Below are 17,375 nucleotides of genomic sequence, written 5' to 3'. Positions count from 1 at the left end.
AAGAGAATGAACTACAACGTTTGAGATCTATTACGGGCAGTAAAGCCTACAACCTACAACAGTCTATGGAGAGTTACAAAACCTAGAGAGAGAGAGAGAGAGAGAGAGCAAACAACCCTAAAACTTTTTCTTTTGTCCTTTCGAAGAAACATTGGCCCTAGTTAAATGCTAACCAGTCTTCAAAGCACCAGCAGACACCGGACGATGTACTATAATACCCTGCTGCGGTGCTCTCAGCTTCAACGATGTTTAGCAGCACATCTTGTAAGATGACCATTGACCTTAGCTCACAAGATGGCACACAATGTGCACCTGGAAAAAACCATAATGAAAGCCAGCAATGGATGTGCCACTTACCAAGGTGCTGGCTCTCTCCTTTCATAGAAGACTCCCGGTTTAAAGTATGGTCACCTCCCGGGCATTATAAAGTACAACTGACTTGAGACTTAATCTGTCATACAAGAGCCATATACAGGAAAAGCACGGTATAAAGATACAATGATTTTCACAAAAAACTGAAATTTGAAAAAAGCATGCCTTATCACTGGCTCTTGCATAGATTCTGACCAGGCCCATCTTCCGAATTTACTACAGTCCCAAGCGCAATAGTCCAACTATAGAAGACAAAACCAGCAGTAAAAGAAGTTAGGCTCCCAAGAGATTTTAGAAACGAGAAACATGAGGTGGAGTCATGTATCTGAGCCCTAGACAGTACATAGTTAGGTTATTTTCACAGTAACTGGAAGCATAACGTATGGTGGTGGTACAGGACCTGCCACCATGTATGCACTAGTTAGGAGACTGTCCGTTCAATTTATCATTATCCAATAATTGTAGAAATAAAAACCAATGAAATTCCATAAAAATAATAACAAGCATATAAAGGAGAACAAAACAAAAACCTAAAAAAAAGCTTGCTATCTCACAATGGCCCGGCCACAGAGAGATATGAATGGAAGAGAGGGGGAAAAAAATCCATAACAGTATATAAAAGAGAATGGATTTGGAACCTACAAACAGGTCAGACAAAAGGAGAGATTTAATGGGAGAGAGCGAGAGAGTAAATCAATAAAGATCAGAAAGGTTAGATTCAGAACCTCCATATCTTCAGAAAAGCCTTTTTGGAATACTCCACTTGCATTGAAACACCCTTTTTCCCAAAGCAAATAAGGATCTCCCGCCCATATATCACCCTGTAAAGGTCCCTGACACACTTATCTCCAGAACTTCCAATTTTATGCATTGCCATCCTGTACAATGACTAAAACTCACCCCAAAACTGAGGTTCTGAGTATTGCTATCGTTGAATGCAGAGGGAGGATTTTTTTTTTTTTTGGGTTGGGGAGGAAGGGGGGACTAAATAAAATAATTTCAGAAAGTTTTTCAGAACCTCCAAAATCCTTTTTAAAATACGCCACCCGCATTGAAAAACCCATTTCCAAAAAGCAAATCAGGATCTCTCACACATACATCACCCTGCAAAGATCCTGTACATGCATCTCCAGAACTTCCAATTTTCACATGGCCATCCAGTATGAGGCCTAAAAGTCACTCTGAAACTGAGTTTCTGAATGTTTCACTCAGTTGAATACACTTTCAGCATTTCTTTTTCCATTGTTTGATTATATGGTTTGACTATTTCTTGGTCGGTATCTTCAGCCCAATTCAGCAGTTTCCTAAAAGTTCCACTCCATGCTCTCCACATAAGCTATCCCAACTTTGTCCCTGTTCAATTCAATTTGACATGTTTTACGAATTATAGCGTTTAGGTACTTCAGATTAAGCAAGCCAGTCCTTCCTTGGTGAAGGTTTCTCCAATATTTCAGTTACATGTAAGCTACCCCAACTTTTCCCCCGTTCAGTCCAATCTGACAAGTTTCCCCAACAGAACTAGTTACTTCAGATGAAGTGGACGACTCCTTCCTGAGTTAAGTTTTATCCACTGCTTCAGTTAGCATTGCCTCATTTATAACTTCTGGAAAATTCTTACTCACAAAAGTTTGCTTAGTTAAGTTGACAGGGTCACCAATATCAGTTTCACCATTCTCTATATGATTTTGTACTATACCCTGTTAACTCCTTAACTGTCCATCAAATAACCTAATTTTAGATTTGCTATCGACATCCCCAGTTGCTACACACTCTAATCTAACCCCTTCACTGAAGCTGACCTGAGATAATCCACCAGACCTAGAAACAGACTCCAGCAGTTCCGTGCTAATAGAAACTCGCTTATCTGGTTTATCCGGCCTCACATCCACCATTCCAGGATCACTTTTCCTCTTGAGAGGCCTTTCAGTAGAGCCAGGCCAGCACCCCACAGCATCTTCACAAGTTTTTTCAGCCTGCCGGCTTACGTGCCTAGACAATCGAGAACGTTTATAACCATCAGGGAAAACAAAAGCAGGAAGCTGCTTTCGACGGACATGAGAAACAAAAATATCCATTCCTGGTTTCCAAAACATGTACATATTGATCTCTTGCCTAAACTCATCAACTGTTCCACGTATATCAAATTGCTGGCCTTCTTGACCTCTAACTCCCTCTTTCCTCTGCAAGCCCATGAAGAAAGCACAATGAGAACATGGTTTTGACGTGTCTACATATTCATTCGGAAAAGGATGGCATTGCAGCATCCCATTTGTATCCCTCTCTATCTGCATGGTGAAATGGAAACCATTAGTAGTAAAATAAATTATACCTCCTATCTCAAGCATGTAAAATATTTACTGACTATAAAGAATACATAACAAAATCATAGCCTTGAACGCAATGAAGTTTTAGTCCTGCATTCTAAGAATGTCTAGAAGACAAATTTAACCTTCAGGGTAAGCTGTCTAAGTCGAGACTCCACCCATCCCTTCCAAGCAAGCAGATTATCAGAATCAGCTGCAATTATATCCACTTGTAAATAGTTTTTGTATGCCTCAAAAAATAGATAGGGCTCAAATAGTGCACTCCACTGGCCTTTGTTCAGCTCAATCTCCTGTCGGTGGATAAAATCAGAGGCCAGGGTTTAGTAATCAAATAAGGTAACCTATATGGAATTGAAAGTAGGAGACGGCAGGAATAAGTCCAAACCTCACAGATGCTATGACCATGGTGGAACTGCTCCACCATAACACGAAGAGTACTTGCTGAGACATTGTAGCTAGAATTCATACAAGGGTAGGAAGGAGTTATTATTGGCATGTGATGACGCCGGTCCTTAGGGTTTCTGCGAGGATGCCATACTGGAAACCCAAGTTCATTCTCTTCTATTGGGCATAACATCACAGGATTTGGCCAACGCCATTGTGTATAAACTCTGAAGAATCGAGAAACCAGCATACTAGGAATTGCATTGGGGTAAAGCTGACATACCCTAGCAACCAAAAGGGCCCAATTTACACCACCAAGGAATCCAGTAACCTAAACAAAAGAAAAACGAAAAACAAAAACCATGATACAAAAGGAAAACGCTTTTTGATCAGTAAACACAGCAACATGATACAAAAGGAAAATGCTGGGCAATGAAAAACACACAAATATAACAATCTTACATTGGAATAAACACCTCGTATTTTAGCCCAAAACTTCAAACATCTGAGTGTCATGCGGAAGTGCTACAATTGCATACAGGATTAAATGACCATGAAATCAACAAATCGGTAGCATAATCAGGGTGAGATAAAAAGATAGTTCACCTCAACATTTGGAACAAGTTTAAGAATTTGGTCTGCAACCCGGCAGCCATTAAGGCTTCGAACAGTTGGCTCGTCAACATTGTACAGAACAGACCCATGTGAGATGTCCAGGTCCTGTTGATAAGTCAGTCCCAGAACAATGACAATATGGAACAAATACATGCAATGATATGAAACAAACACGTGCAACAAATATGCATCCTTTTATCCCAAAATCTCAATCACGAAAAGATTGCAGTGCAAAATGACATGTCCATAAGCAGCAAATTCATCAAGCCTTGAACGAAGTTAGAGAAAAAGGTTACAACCTTAGTATAGAAAAAGCATTTTAGACCAAATTAACATCTCATATCGAAACATGAATATAATCACATAAAATGTCCTTCAACAATCAACATTATCGTTAGCACATCCAACTGAAGTTCGGCAAGTGACTAGCAAAGCTCAGGAAGACCCAGCTTGCTGAAGAAACAACGTAACAGCATATCATTTATCTAAAGCTGTCTTTTAAAAATGCTCATGAAGCATGAAGAGAGAAAATTAATAAACAAGATCGTACTTGAGAGAGAGAGAGAGAGTAACAGAATACAAGCTCAAAACTGCACTCCAGACTTACTTCTGGAACAACCAAAAGAGATATACTTGCATAGAGAAGATCAATTGATATCCCTAGAAATTTGAATTTCATTACTGGGACGTGAGCATCTGGAACTGGCTGAAGCTCCGTAACTTCTTCCATTTCAGCCAGAGTATCATGCAAAACCATAAAAAAATCTTCCTGGGAAAAGATATTTATATGTTAGATGGTGCTTAATTGTTCATGGACTCAATTAAACTGAACAGCAAGGATCATGCTTCACTCACATCTCGATTAACATAAGATGGCCCAACACACAATGCGTCGATGTCAGACGCAGGCCCATGTACCTGTCAATACAGTAATGTGCTGCTACATGATACTCAAAAAAGTAGTAGTTTCACTTGAAGGACATCTGAAGTATATATACACACAAGCACATACATGTGTATATCTGTGTATGCTCAGAGAGAGAGAGAGAGAGAGAGAGGAGAGGAGTTACAACAGAAAAATGGCAAGAATCTAAAGATATTAATATTGCTCATACAGTTTTTGGATGCACCAGATCCAATGGCAGGCAAAGAACTTAAGAAAGACCAAAATCAGGACAGCAGTTTTCATACAGACAAACAGTACAACTAGCTGTTTAGTTAAATGTGTAACTTAATGTGAGAATGATAATACCATCATCTCCACCATTGCCACCTCCAGCATCTCCATTCTTAAACTATGAGAATCAAACCAGCTAAGGACCATAAAATAAGGAACCAGCTAAGGACCATAAAATGAGGAACCAGCTAAAGACCATAAAATATGCTTGACTATTAACATGTAGAAGCAGCCAAGTTCAATTTTTAATAAGAAAGGACCATGTGCTCCAAATAATCACCATAAACGACTCTCTACCTAACACGAATTCATCTCTTTCCTCCAAATTAATCTGGAAACTATTGCCAGAAACCTTTGTCACCACTGATATGTCGGGGCACTTCATAATTGAATTTAGTTCTCCCCATCCGAAGCATATCACAACTATGATGCAAGCTCCCAATAAAAGAGAGTACAACATTCTGGCAGGTAAATGATTCTTATTTCCTGAACTGAAGATGATCCAAGTTGATCCTTCAGCAAAAAATTTGAAAATAAATGTAAGAGATCCTGCATGCAAACCTCACATGATTAATACACTTTATTAACCCTATCGCATTGGTGAGGCTAGACCAAAAATACCTTGGAGAAGAACATAACAAAGCAGAAGCAACTGCTCTCATCATAAAAGGGGCATAATGAAAACTTATACTAACCCCCAGTCGATAGGAACCAAAAGTAAGAATGACAGCAGTTGCGTCCTCCACCATCTGATCTGTGTAGCCCCTCAGGTGGGTTAATTGCTTGACCCAACCTTTTACAATCTACAATAAAGGTCTTGTTAGCAAAATAGAAATGAATCTCACAGAAAGACAAAAGAATGCATAATAAAAAACAAGCTAAAATGCCAATGAATTGAATGTGGAAAAATAAAGATGAACCAAATTCCAGCTTAAAGAGGTTGTAAAACTCTCTAGAATACTTATAATTTTTTACTTTTCAAATAGCTTCCGTCAAATACACTCATAAAACAGGCAGGAAGTTTCAACCAATATTACACTCTTCCTGTAAAGTAAGAATGGTTCATTATACAATTAATAAAGCCAAAAAAAATGATAAACCATGCCAAGGCCAGCCAGTATAATATATAATGAAATATTCACTAAACAGCCTATCGACATTTGTTGGTAGACTCCAAAACCCTAACCACCAACACCACAAAATGTTTGAATACTCGGGCAAATTAGAGATTCTGTAATATACTCTCCTTTCCCATAACTTTGCCCTTCAGAACCTAACTGCCAATCAAGTGAGCTTTATGCATGTCTAGGACCGTCAGCGCCACATGAAAGTTGAATCCACCAAGGATCAAACACAATTAGTTCTGTTGTCGTGTCTCTACCATCATTATCATCAGTAATTCCATTAATCTGTTCAATTGAATATCAAGTCTGTTTGACATCAAATGAACTAGGGTCCAGCCCATTGCCAAGAATAAAAGGAAGAGATAAGACTCGGAAGAGATAAAATCAAAATAGATTGATTGGCATACAAAAAGATGAAAATGACATAAAGCAAATAGGACTCAGCTACTCCAAAGAAGGAAGAAGACCTCTATAAAGGAGGGAATCAATACAATGTAGGATAGAGACCTACACTCTCTTGGGACTCTCTCTCTAAAAACTTAGCATCTTCTTTAACCTCTACTCAACACTATTTTTTCCATCTATCGAGAGTTACGTGAAACCATAAGAAACTGTAAAATCACCAAACATGGTAGATTTCAGCCCCAAACAACAGGCAGATATAGGCTTTTATGCCGAACCACGTAAATCTCTATGTATCTCTTTATTTACATTTTAGGTGCTTTATTTATTACTTATTATTTTATTTATGGATGAACATTCGAGCACCGGATCAACGTGAAATCCATAATCATGGGCCATTCAACCAATTTCTTGGACTCTGGCCCCACCCTGAAAATTGCATCAACAAAGTCCGAAGACTTGAATCACACAGCAAGCAAATGTTATTGTTCTTTATTATAAAACATCATGTGCATATCTTCGAACTGTATATGATATGCATATCGAATGCAAACATATAGACACACAACTTTTACTAAGAGGCAGTCAACAATACCAAAAAAGTAAAAATAACTACCTCATCAATGCGGTTCAGAACCTCTTTTCTCCTCGAAGCTTCTTCCTCACTCTCATATAGTCCCGAATCAATCAAGAACTACGAACAATATAGTAGTTAATATAATGTAGATATAAAGCAGCGAACCGAGAGAGAGAGAGAGAGAGCTAAAAATAAACAAATTTGTTATACCTTTTCCAATTCCATATTGCGGTGAAGATCGGCTTCGGTGGGCCCTGCAAGAGAGATTGGCTTTGTGATACCGTACTTCCTCGCCGGCTGTGGCGAAGAACCGTTGGGACTTTCAGAACCCACCATTTTCTGAGTCAACAAAGACAAACCCACACCAAAACAAGCTAACCAAAGATTGCTATGAATCCAAAAGTACTGGTCGCGGAGATCGAGCCTATTCAATAAATCACATCGCAGATCGTAGTTAGGTTGAAGGTAGAATAGTGAAATCGGAATAAGAACGATCGAGGCGTTAAAAGGGTGGGAATGTAGTGTAGAGTGCGGAGAAGTTAGAACCAGAAAAAGATCAAAACCCTAGCTCTTCGAGGAAGGAGAGGTTTGCCGGTCAAACACGGAATATTAGTGAGAGATCTGAGTGGATTGCTGACGGAAATTAGAAAGCTTGGTGATAGAGACAGCTGGTGTGCCAAGGAAAGATCCACTACTACTGACAAAGTTGCTGTTCTGTCAAACGTTAAAACCCGCGTGCACTCATAAAACTGATATATTAATAATTAATTAGCAATAAATAATAAAATATTTAATTATTTATAGGAATATGATAATTAAAAAATATATCTTTGGACTTAAAATGGAGGAGATTAGTGAGAATTATTTAGCCTAAAAATGTTTAGATAAATTGCACCGACTCTCAAAATTAAAATAAAATGCTGTAACTCATTTTTTTTCAGGGACAGAAAATGAAACTGATGGTTTTTATTAAGAAGGAAACCGACGTCTATGTATTTTTCTGCATTTTATCCAAATTTTGGGCAAAAGCTATAAAACTCGGTACAATTGAATATTTTGCATTATGTTTTTAGCGAATGGCAGGGCTCTTAAAGAGGCTGTGTCGAGGGGTATGAACCGTCTAACTCCACTCTACATTGACATTATATAGTCTGTATTTCTAAGTTCGATTCGCTAACTCGCCAAATATTTCTCATCGTACTTCTCCTCGTCACGATCCGAAATTCGAGTCTGTCCAAAGTTCTTGACGGGACACTAATGACTCATTTTGAAATCGGGGATTGATAGCATGATCAACTTAAAAAGGATAAAAAAAAAAGGTAATAATCTAATCAAGCAGAAAAGAAACACGATTGGAGCTATAATCATATAATTTTTCCAGAGTCTCTTGGCAGGTAACAAACACATCTTGGACAACTTCCAGGAGAAGCTTGTCTTGCTTAAGCCTTGCCAACCATAAACAGAAAATTTACTGCATTTTTTCTTTACTTTTGGCATCGATTATTCACTAGAGAAAGATTGCCTGGGCATAAGCCCCCCCCCCCCCCCCCCCCCCCCTCCTTCTCGGGCGAGGTGGGGGTGGTAGTGGTGGCACCCGAACTGTAATTGCATTATCTATCATATGCATGGCATTTGGAGTATCAAAAGGAACTGAAGATGATCAAAATTCAAGAATCTTACAAGTTTTATAAATTTAATTCAAGATAAAACAGGAATTCTGTTGCTAAAAGTACACCCAATAACTCCCATTTGAACTCTAGAAGGAACAAATCAGAGAGAGCAGATTCAGCATTAAGTTATAATTAACAATAGACAGAGATGGCGCCATGCCTTCTTACCCATTATTTTGATTCCAATAAGCTAGTTGGCTAAAAAAGTACACAGCAAAATGGCAACCTCGGTCTGATTTTACAACTCTTGTAATGCAAGATAAATTCGACAGGGTAATCCCATATAGAACTCAGAGAGTCATGAACAACTACTGAAATGTAGTAACTATTAACCATCACGCTCAGCAAATTAAGAAAAACAAAAACAAAACAAAACAAAAGGGGCACATCTTACCAAGCTGCAGCACAACGTGCAATATGGACATTAGGTTTACTGGTTATGGACATACACAATAACTTCAACTGCACAGCATCATCTCTGGTGTCTCAAGGCATCTTCAAGCCGGGAATTTCTTCTCGCACACTCTAAAATCGTTTTATCAGCAGTGATGAAGTATGCAGCAATTGATGCTGTTCACCAAAATAGGTGTGGCACATTTAGTTACAAGTACATTAGCACAACAAAATATAAAAATCTGAGAAAAACTTGAGAGCATTTTTCTTCGTCAGGGGGAGGGGGCACATACCGTGTGCAAGAGAGGGAGAGAGAAGTGTTTGGGGGGGGGGGGGGGGGGGGGGGGGAGAGAGAGAGAGAGAGAGAGAGAGAGAGTAAACTGCTTTTTCTTTAAACTTATTTAGATTATGGATGTTTACAATACGTAGACAAGAAAAACTCGATTTCATTCATAAGAAAAATTACTTATAAAACTCTCTCTGTGGTTGCCAAATAGGCAATAACTAAAATTCTATGTGCAAACGCACAATAATAATTTACTAATACCATGGAGTTGTAAGAAACCCTGATAAATAAGTTGTATGTTAAAACCTTAAACATCACTTCACAAACTGAGTTCTTAAAGCTATATTCATACCAGCAGATATAATGAGTGCCTGAGCAGTATAATTGAGGTTTGTCTTTGCCCAAGGAATCACACGAACGGCAACCAACTAAGGGCATGAACGAAGAAACATCAGGAAAATAAAATAAAATAGAAGAAGATGAAGAAGGAGAAATAAAGAAAGAATTATCTGCACGTGAGGAGCAGGATGGAATATGTGCGGAGTAAACAGGAACCAAGGACATAAATTATTCCATTGAGATTTAACAGAAAATTCTCACCATGTGAAATCAAGAACATACTCATCGGATGTTCTCAGCATGTGCACGTCTTTGAAATCAACCACATTTTTATAATCAATACCATCACTATCATCACCCTTATCAAATTTATAATAAATCAAAACCCATCCTCATTACTTTCTTTAAAATAATCGATAATTATTTATTACAATTGCATGAAAAGTAGATAAAATAACAGTTAGTGTACAGTTGGTCAGCTATGATCTTAGTTTCCCACACTCCAATTTTTTTTTTTTTTTTTTTTGATCGGTAAACAAATTTTTATTAATCAAAAGAAGGCAAAAGCCCAAGTACACGGGACATATACAAAGCCCACAATACACCTATTATCTATGGCTAATGTAGCCACAGGCCAAAGAGTTGATTTGCCATCCTGAACATCATCTCATTCCTGTGCACTCCAAAGAAAATTACTAGTTCCCTTTTATTTTTGTCTTTATTTTTGTAGTGGTTGAACCATACCAGGTCTCGTGCTCATCAATCCAAAAAATTGTGCCTACATCCCTCTTAGTTTCTGAAGTAGCCAGTTTGTGCTAATTCAATGAGGTTCCAATTACTTCAATTAAGATAGCATGCTTCATAATGAAGCCTGTTAATACCTAAATCCAGGGCACCTTGGGTTTTCAAGTTCATACTAATGAAGTAAATGCCCTACAAACAAGGTAGGTTCACCTTTTAAAAAGAGGCCAGGCAGGAAATTGGAGTATTATACCCTGGAAGTTAATGAAAGCACCAAAGTAGCTCTTGCCAATTGATAATAAAAAATTCTCTGGTGGCAATCATTTAGTACGTGCTAAAGAGTTTGATTCACTCCTCCCAGCCAATAAAGGTGTGCCAGGTTACCTCATTTTCCAATTATGGCCTCTCAAAACAAGGTAGATACTAAATTAGCAACAAAGAAATATTCTAGCAAAATATTTCTAATAAAGAGTCCCAAAAAGACTTAAAGCATGAATGCAGCATACCGTAGGCACAGCACTGGCAACACATGCAATGGAAGCTGCCTTGAATCCGGCACGAACACCTTCTGCATATGCATATATGTGCTAAGTGATGTAAATCATATACCAATTTTCAAAAGAGGAATAGGAGAGAGTGAGAGAGAGGATAATCTGTGCGTGTACGTATGTATATAATGGCGTACGTGATTGCAGAATAAAAGTGAAAAGATTAGAGAAAGAAATTGAAATTAGGGATTTCAAAGTTCTCATTTACTAGGATCCAAGAAAAGAGATATTCCATGTATACTTCCTGTGTATTTAACTTATCGCTCTTAGAATATATTTAGGTGTTCTATGTATACTTCCTGTGTACGGGCTATGCCTATTTCATTCAGATCAATAATATTTATCTCTTGCTTATCAAAAAAAAAACTTGGATGCAGCTAACTTGATTTTTCTTACAGACAAACAAACACTCAAAAGAACACACACGCATGCCACAGGCCTCACACGCATTTCCAACTTGAAATCATAGGCCAATGAGGGGAAATTGACCCTCTTTAACTGAAGTTGCTAAAACTTATGATGAACATCCAAGTAAAAAATAAATAACATTGATTTTAACATAATTACCTCAACTTAACCAATAACTTGTATCAAAATTATTTTATGGACTCTGAATTTTTCTCGAAATTATCAGGTTCCAAAATATAAAAAACAAGGTAATAAAAAAAACCACGATTCTTGCTCGGTTTCGACCATCTTTCAGCAAGCAAGCCGAGTATTTTGGGGAGAGAGACAGAGAGACGACCCTCTTAATCAAAAATGAAACAATTAATCAAACCCTTGGCGCAACAACCAGACAAGGCATAAACCTCATCCAATGATATAAATTTTCCCTTATTTTCTTCCTGAACTAAGAAAATAAAAGCTAAGTCCGAACCATTTGTGCAATTTCTGGCGTTCAAGATCTTCTGCTCTTCAACTGGAGAAGCAATCAAGAATCCGTTTCTTTTATTCACCCACACGTCCCTCATTTCCGATGGGATTCCCATTCCTCCGTGCCCGCCGTTCTTCAGACTTCACAGGGAAATGGAGAGGGTGGGGGAGAGTCGTGTTGTCATTGTAATTCGCGACCCACTTTTTAAAGGAAATAATTGTTAACTTTTAAGTAGGGTTGTTTATACAGGCCGGACTAATCCGGCCCGGCCCGAACTCGGATAATTAGAGCTTCGGTTATGGATTTTGACCTAGATTTTATCCAAACTTGAATTCGTATTAGAAAAATCGGATTTATCCGGTTTGGACCCGGGTTTCAGATCCGGGGTTCCGTATTAGTAACCCAGTGTAACCGGGTTTATATAAAACGGAAAGAAAAATAAACTTACCGTCTTCTTCGAGTCCTAACCCCCTCTCTCTCTCGTTTATCTGATTCTAAAAATCCTACTGTCGCTCTCTCTCTAGTTGTGCGAAGTGTTCTATCTCTCTCTATCTCACACTGAAACCCAGGTCCCTCGGTTCCTCTGTTGTTTGATTGTTTCTGAGTTTGTGGATTTCGTCTCAGTTAATGATGGCTTAAGCGCGAGGGTGGTCTTGCAGACTCAGCAAAATCGACATATTTTGAACACTTCAACCACCACAAGTGTCGTCGCTAGTGACATAAGAAAGCAAAAGTGAGTTACCGAACCTATGCTTGATTTTTTTTTTTAATCTTTTTTTTGTTTACTTTAAGTGTTGTTCAATCTCTACCTCTAAATGGAGCTTTTGGAAATTTTCTTTATATTTACGATGAAACTGATGATAGATGCTTACTTTTTTGTGGATTAGATCTGAATTTGTAGAAATTTTAGGAAATTTTTTTGTGGATTAGATCTGGATTTCTAAAATCTTAGGAAATATTTTTGTAGATTTATGTGAAAAGAAGGGCCGTTTGGAGCACCCGATGTCTGTCAAACATATGTTTGGGCCATCGTCTTCTACTTTTTTGCTCTGTCTTCGTAGATCTATAGTATGTACTATGTCTATAACTACATGTTTTTGGAAATCTAAGTTTGTTGTAGTGATGTTTGTATGCAGAAGAGAAACAAAAAATAAAACTTTTGACAATTTTGAAACAATTTGGACATACAAGCGAACCCCTTCACCAAAAAGGAAAAGATAATGACAATAATATTGTTATTTTGGCTCCTCTATAATATTGTTGTAAAAAGTTGTTTTGTAGCTTAATTGACTTGTGATGTATCACGATTATTGTGGATTAATTAATCAAATTAGATGGCGGTTAATCCCAATATGGCTTGATTATATATAAGTTGTTGCTATTTGATTTACAGATTGACCTAATTATATTTGTATAATCTCAGTACTTAGACATGCTCTTATGCTAATTAATTGCTTACCTGCTTCTATTATATATATTAATTATATATTGTTCTGTTCGCCTTCTCCCTTAAGATCAATGATCTAAGCTGTTTAGTTAGACCTTTTGATCTCCTCTTCAAGCTATTAATAGCTAAAAGTATTGTTGCACTTTGTAGAATGGGTTCCTTATATCTTAATAGGTTGTCTAAAAAACATATTTGTGAGTAGAAATGATGTTTACTTGCCCAGTTGGAAAATAAACACTTAAAGAGTAATTATATACCCCTCTTTCCTTGAATCTTCACGTTTATTCATGAGTGATGAATCTCCAATTTCCTACAACCCAACTCAAGTGTAAGAGAGAGAGAGAGAGAGAGAGAGAGAGAGAGAGTATACCTATCTCATGAGAGATAGTACTTGTCAAATTGAAACTTGCAGCTGTTTGGAATCCTTGAACACAATTTATATGGTATTTAGCACTCACTAGATTATTTATAATTTTCTTATGTATAGCCTATGGTTGAGCTCCCAATTTAGATTATAATTTTCTTCTTGAGATTGCATCATTTAACCATATGGGATGGAAATTGAGATTTGTGTTCACTCTTTCTAAATCTGATACTATATACTGGTGCATAGATTTGTGCTCACTCTTTCTAAAACTTGAATGATGCCTCAAGTAACATCTATATTTTGATTTTTCGTCTTCATTTTTTGTTTGTTTTGGGTAATATGACTTCATAATCCAAGTTTATTTTAATGCCCAATTACTATTTGGTTATAAAGGTGCAGTTTATTTTAATCTATTTTTTGCTTTTTATGATTACATCTTTTACAGGAAACTATGATATAGCAGTCCAAGAACATTGTTGAATACATCTTGCAGATAAGTTTGGACTAACAATGACTGGAAGAATGCATTGATTGTATGAAGCAGATATATTTTGTAATATGTATTGGTGACTCAATGTAATCCATTTTTTATATGTAATTTCATATGTTGTAATTATGTTTTGTAATGTAATGTATAAATACCAAATAATATAATATGTAGTGATTGCATTTTTTTTTTGCATGCATTTACATGATTTATAATAAATTTATTTTTTTCAGATGCATTTAGTTAAAAATAATAATTAGTTTTATATATAAAGGAATATGCTTTTCAACCATTTTTTTTTGAAAATTTTGTAATAATAGGATTTAAGATAAAAATAAGATGCTTTTAAAAGAAATTTAATAATATAGGTAAATATAGGCTTTTGTAAAATAAAAAAAATAAAAAAGGGGTTTAATCCGAAAACCAGAATGCGGGTTTTTCAAAACGGGTTTCGGACCAGGTCTGACCCGGATTAACTTGGTTAGGGTTCCGGTTCGGATTTGAGACCCGGGTTCCGGTCCGAGTTTATCCAGATTTTCGAGTTGGAAGCCGGATGAACAGTCATACTTTTAAGGCTAGCAAATTGCCTTTTTTTCCTTTCGAAAAAAAGGTAGACAAACTTATAATTCACGTCAAAATTAATTTTTTAACAATTGATATTGAATTTTACTTTTTTTGGAAAAAAAAAAGCACCAGATTTAAACGTATTAAAATTATATTTAATATTATTTTCTAATACATTTTTTTTAGAAATTTGTAATACTTATTTATTAGGCAGTATTAAATTCTAATACATCATATTATTATACTTATATCGCCTCAATTTGATAACACCGTCTAACATGAATTTGTCACTTTTTTTTTTTTTTTTATGAGATCTCAATGAGACTTGAGCCAATATTGATCATGTTTGTGACTTGAGAATTACTTGACAAAAAGTTTAATCGACCTTTAATCAACTTATCACTCAAGCGAATATCATATAAAGAGTTCGCTAGAACAACTCAATAATTGTGAAATCTTGGTTTTTTTTTTTGTACAACTCTGTATATGTATATAAATAGTATGGTTATTCTAAGCAGTGTATTTCATCCCACAATGTATTTATTACTTGTTGGGATAATAAAATTCTTTACAATTTTATAAATATAGACAAGTTATCGAATCACGTAAATATTTATTTCGTATGATTGATTTTTTATTCTTGCATTATTTTTCTCAACTGGAAGCATTGCTTTTACATTGCCAGCAATCTTGGCGAAAGACCTCATCATATTCATTGCATTTAGAACGTTGCCTTTTATCTTGTCTTTTAAACAATGTAATTCTTATTTGCTAACAAAAATAACTTTACCTCATATAATTTTGATCACGACTCGAATTGGTCCATACCATCATTTTCTCTCTCCAGCGAAAAGCTCTACAAAGAAGGTCAAAAAAGCATACATTCCCCGTTGAGAGGGTAGTGGCTCGTTTGTATGGTCTAGATACTGTTCCACTGTTTTGTTTTGTTTTGTTTTTTTGTTTTCCTTAGTTTTCCAACCATAGCACATAGAAATGATAATTCACTCCTTTCCAGCCACCCATGACCACCACGTGCCGCATCTCAAGACTCGCTAGTCACCAATCATTCGAATGACAGAAGAAAATCATTAAAAAGGTTGGCGCATATATCTCACGCAGAGCCCAAATCGCATGTGAATCTCACTCACTACCACTCTAAAATGAGTCTACCATCACCACGCACAATATTATGGGAGTTAGCATCCTCGTATCTCTTAGATTCGACCAATTTTCACCCTCCTAGTGTGGTATGCGATCCTTATACGCCACCAAAGTTCCTGGTAGTCGCCTACCAACAATTTGATGTTTTTTTCGCCTGCTATCTTCCTATGTTATTGCTCATTCTAACCAAAGATCATGGGAAAAATTTAGTGAAAGTTTCATTCAATCAGTCTAGACCAACGACATGAGCACAAATCCATTCACTGTTGATTCGGTTGTAGTATTATAGTTCGCTTATCGAACTATACCAACATTGCTTCAAGTAGTTTCCTTTTACAAGAAATGGGTGAGGGTAAGTCTTTGACCCCATATCACTCTTTTTTTTTTTCTTTTTCTTGTGTTGCATTAGCTAGTTTGGGATGAATGTTGGGGCTTTCCATCCTATTATCTCTTGTATCATTTATATATTTATAACAAGATTGATTAGAAAAATAAATAAATAAATAAACTTTATTTCATTCCTAATCATTGCATTTAAAACTTTACCTTCTATAATAATGATGGACAATTTTAGACTACATTTGGACAGTGAAATGATCTCAAATGATCTGTAAATAGTAGTTAAAAAGTAATAAATAAGTAATGATAAAATATTAAATAGTAATAAAAAGTAAGTATAAAATAATAATAAAATATTAAATAATAGTAGAGTAATCTCAAATACAATTTTTACGGTTGTGCTTTATAGGCTCCCAAAGAACAGCTTCTGCCTTGCCTATCGTTGGAATTGTGGTTATTAAGTTCTTGTGCCAAGAGTATACGTTGGATCCATATGAGTCTTGAACAAAGATCATCATAATTAATTTTTAGAAGTATTTATCATTTTATTTGTCAATAAAGCACTCGAATAATTATGAAATACTATAAAATACATTTCATATTTTATCTCTTAGGACACGAGAGAGAACCTAAAGACAAAAGTGTGAGTATGCAATAAAACACTAATACCTAGTTTGGATATAGAGATATTTTAATCTCATATCGTCTCATTATATTTTATCTTAATATTTAAACATGATAAATATAAATATTTTTAAATTTTCAACCCTATCATCTAATAATTATAATTTTTTTAAATTTTTAAACAAAATACAAAAAGAAAAAGAAATAAAAAATTTTAAATGTCAAAATAAAAATAATATTAAGAAATCATTTTCCAACATTATTTTAACTCTATAATATTTTTATTCAACTTTTTTTTATCTAATTTTTCAAAATTTCACAAAATATTATAATTCAATTAATTTATAACTCATCTCATCTCATTTCAATTTAAATATCTCATTATTATTTATAAACTCTCTTAACTCATTTGATTTTAACTCACTATTAAAATGAAGACTAAAATATTTAATTGGCGTGACGCATTGTTATTTTCAACTAAGAAAAATAAAACTTCATCATCGAATTGTAAAATTTAATAATTTTTTATTTGAAGTGGCAAAAAAAAAAAAATTATATCA

At 35.7% G+C, this 17,375-nt stretch overlaps 2 protein-coding genes across 10 annotated transcripts; both read right to left on the bottom strand.

Moving 5' to 3' along the window:
* Positions 1 to 7: 7 nt before the first annotated feature.
* Positions 8 to 7,700, bottom strand: LOC122316796 (nuclear poly(A) polymerase 4). Of its 9 annotated transcripts, none has more exons than XR_006244307.1 (12): positions 7,186 to 7,700; positions 7,015 to 7,092; positions 5,568 to 5,675; positions 4,551 to 4,613; positions 4,303 to 4,464; positions 3,687 to 3,800; positions 3,543 to 3,605; positions 3,082 to 3,411; positions 2,822 to 2,986; positions 1,098 to 2,657; positions 903 to 1,010; positions 8 to 772 (listed from the first exon to the last, which is right to left on the bottom strand). XR_006244307.1 is itself a non-coding variant. In XM_043133585.1 (10 exons), the coding sequence occupies exons 1-10, from the start codon at positions 7,309 to 7,311 to the stop codon at positions 2,073 to 2,075; spliced, it is 1,794 nt and encodes a 597-aa protein (XP_042989519.1). In that variant the 5' UTR covers positions 7,312 to 7,700; the 3' UTR covers positions 8 to 2,072. The 9 variants fall into 9 exon arrangements, 1 of the variants encoding a protein (XP_042989519.1); XR_006244309.1 differs by having other exon boundaries at positions 8 to 614; XR_006244310.1 differs by having other exon boundaries at positions 8 to 261; positions 358 to 2,657.
* Positions 7,701 to 8,766: 1,066 nt separating this feature from the next.
* On the bottom strand, positions 8,767 to 12,023 carry LOC122316799 (early nodulin-93-like). The gene is made up of 4 exons (XM_043133587.1): positions 11,830 to 12,023; positions 10,911 to 10,972; positions 9,677 to 9,752; positions 8,767 to 9,215 (listed from the first exon to the last, which is right to left on the bottom strand). Exons 1-4 carry the CDS (start codon positions 11,939 to 11,941, stop codon positions 9,118 to 9,120), a joined length of 348 nt encoding a protein of 115 aa, XP_042989521.1. The 5' UTR covers positions 11,942 to 12,023; the 3' UTR covers positions 8,767 to 9,117.
* Between the last annotated feature and the right edge of the window lie 5,352 nt (positions 12,024 to 17,375).

This window comes from Carya illinoinensis, chromosome 7 (assembly GCF_018687715.1).
Source record: "Carya illinoinensis cultivar Pawnee chromosome 7, C.illinoinensisPawnee_v1, whole genome shotgun sequence".
Lineage (NCBI taxonomy): Eukaryota > Viridiplantae > Streptophyta > Magnoliopsida > Fagales > Juglandaceae > Carya > Carya illinoinensis.
This window is presented reverse-complemented; position numbering and strand designations above follow the sequence as displayed.

Coding starts and splice junctions, on each gene's coding strand:
- LOC122316796 (XM_043133585.1), bottom strand. CDS start 7,311: ATGGTGGGTTCTGAAAGTCCCAACGGTTCTTCGCCACAGCCGGCGAGG. Junction 3,606..3,686: donor AACTTGTTCCAAATGTTGAG/GTGAACTATCTT, acceptor ATGCAATTGTAG/CACTTCCGCATGACACTCAG. Junction 2,658..2,821: donor TTAGACAGCTTACCCTGAAG/GTTAAATTTGTC, acceptor TTCACCATGCAG/ATAGAGAGGGATACAAATGG.
- LOC122316799 (XM_043133587.1), bottom strand. CDS start 11,941: ATGGGAATCCCATCGGAAATGAGGGACGTGTGGGTGAATAAAAGAAAC. Junction 10,973..11,829: donor CGCCAGAAATTGCACAAATG/GTTCGGACTTAG, acceptor ATGCATATGCAG/AAGGTGTTCGTGCCGGATTC. Junction 9,753..10,910: donor TTGCCAGTGCTGTGCCTACG/GTATGCTGCATT, acceptor TCATGCCCTTAG/TTGGTTGCCGTTCGTGTGAT.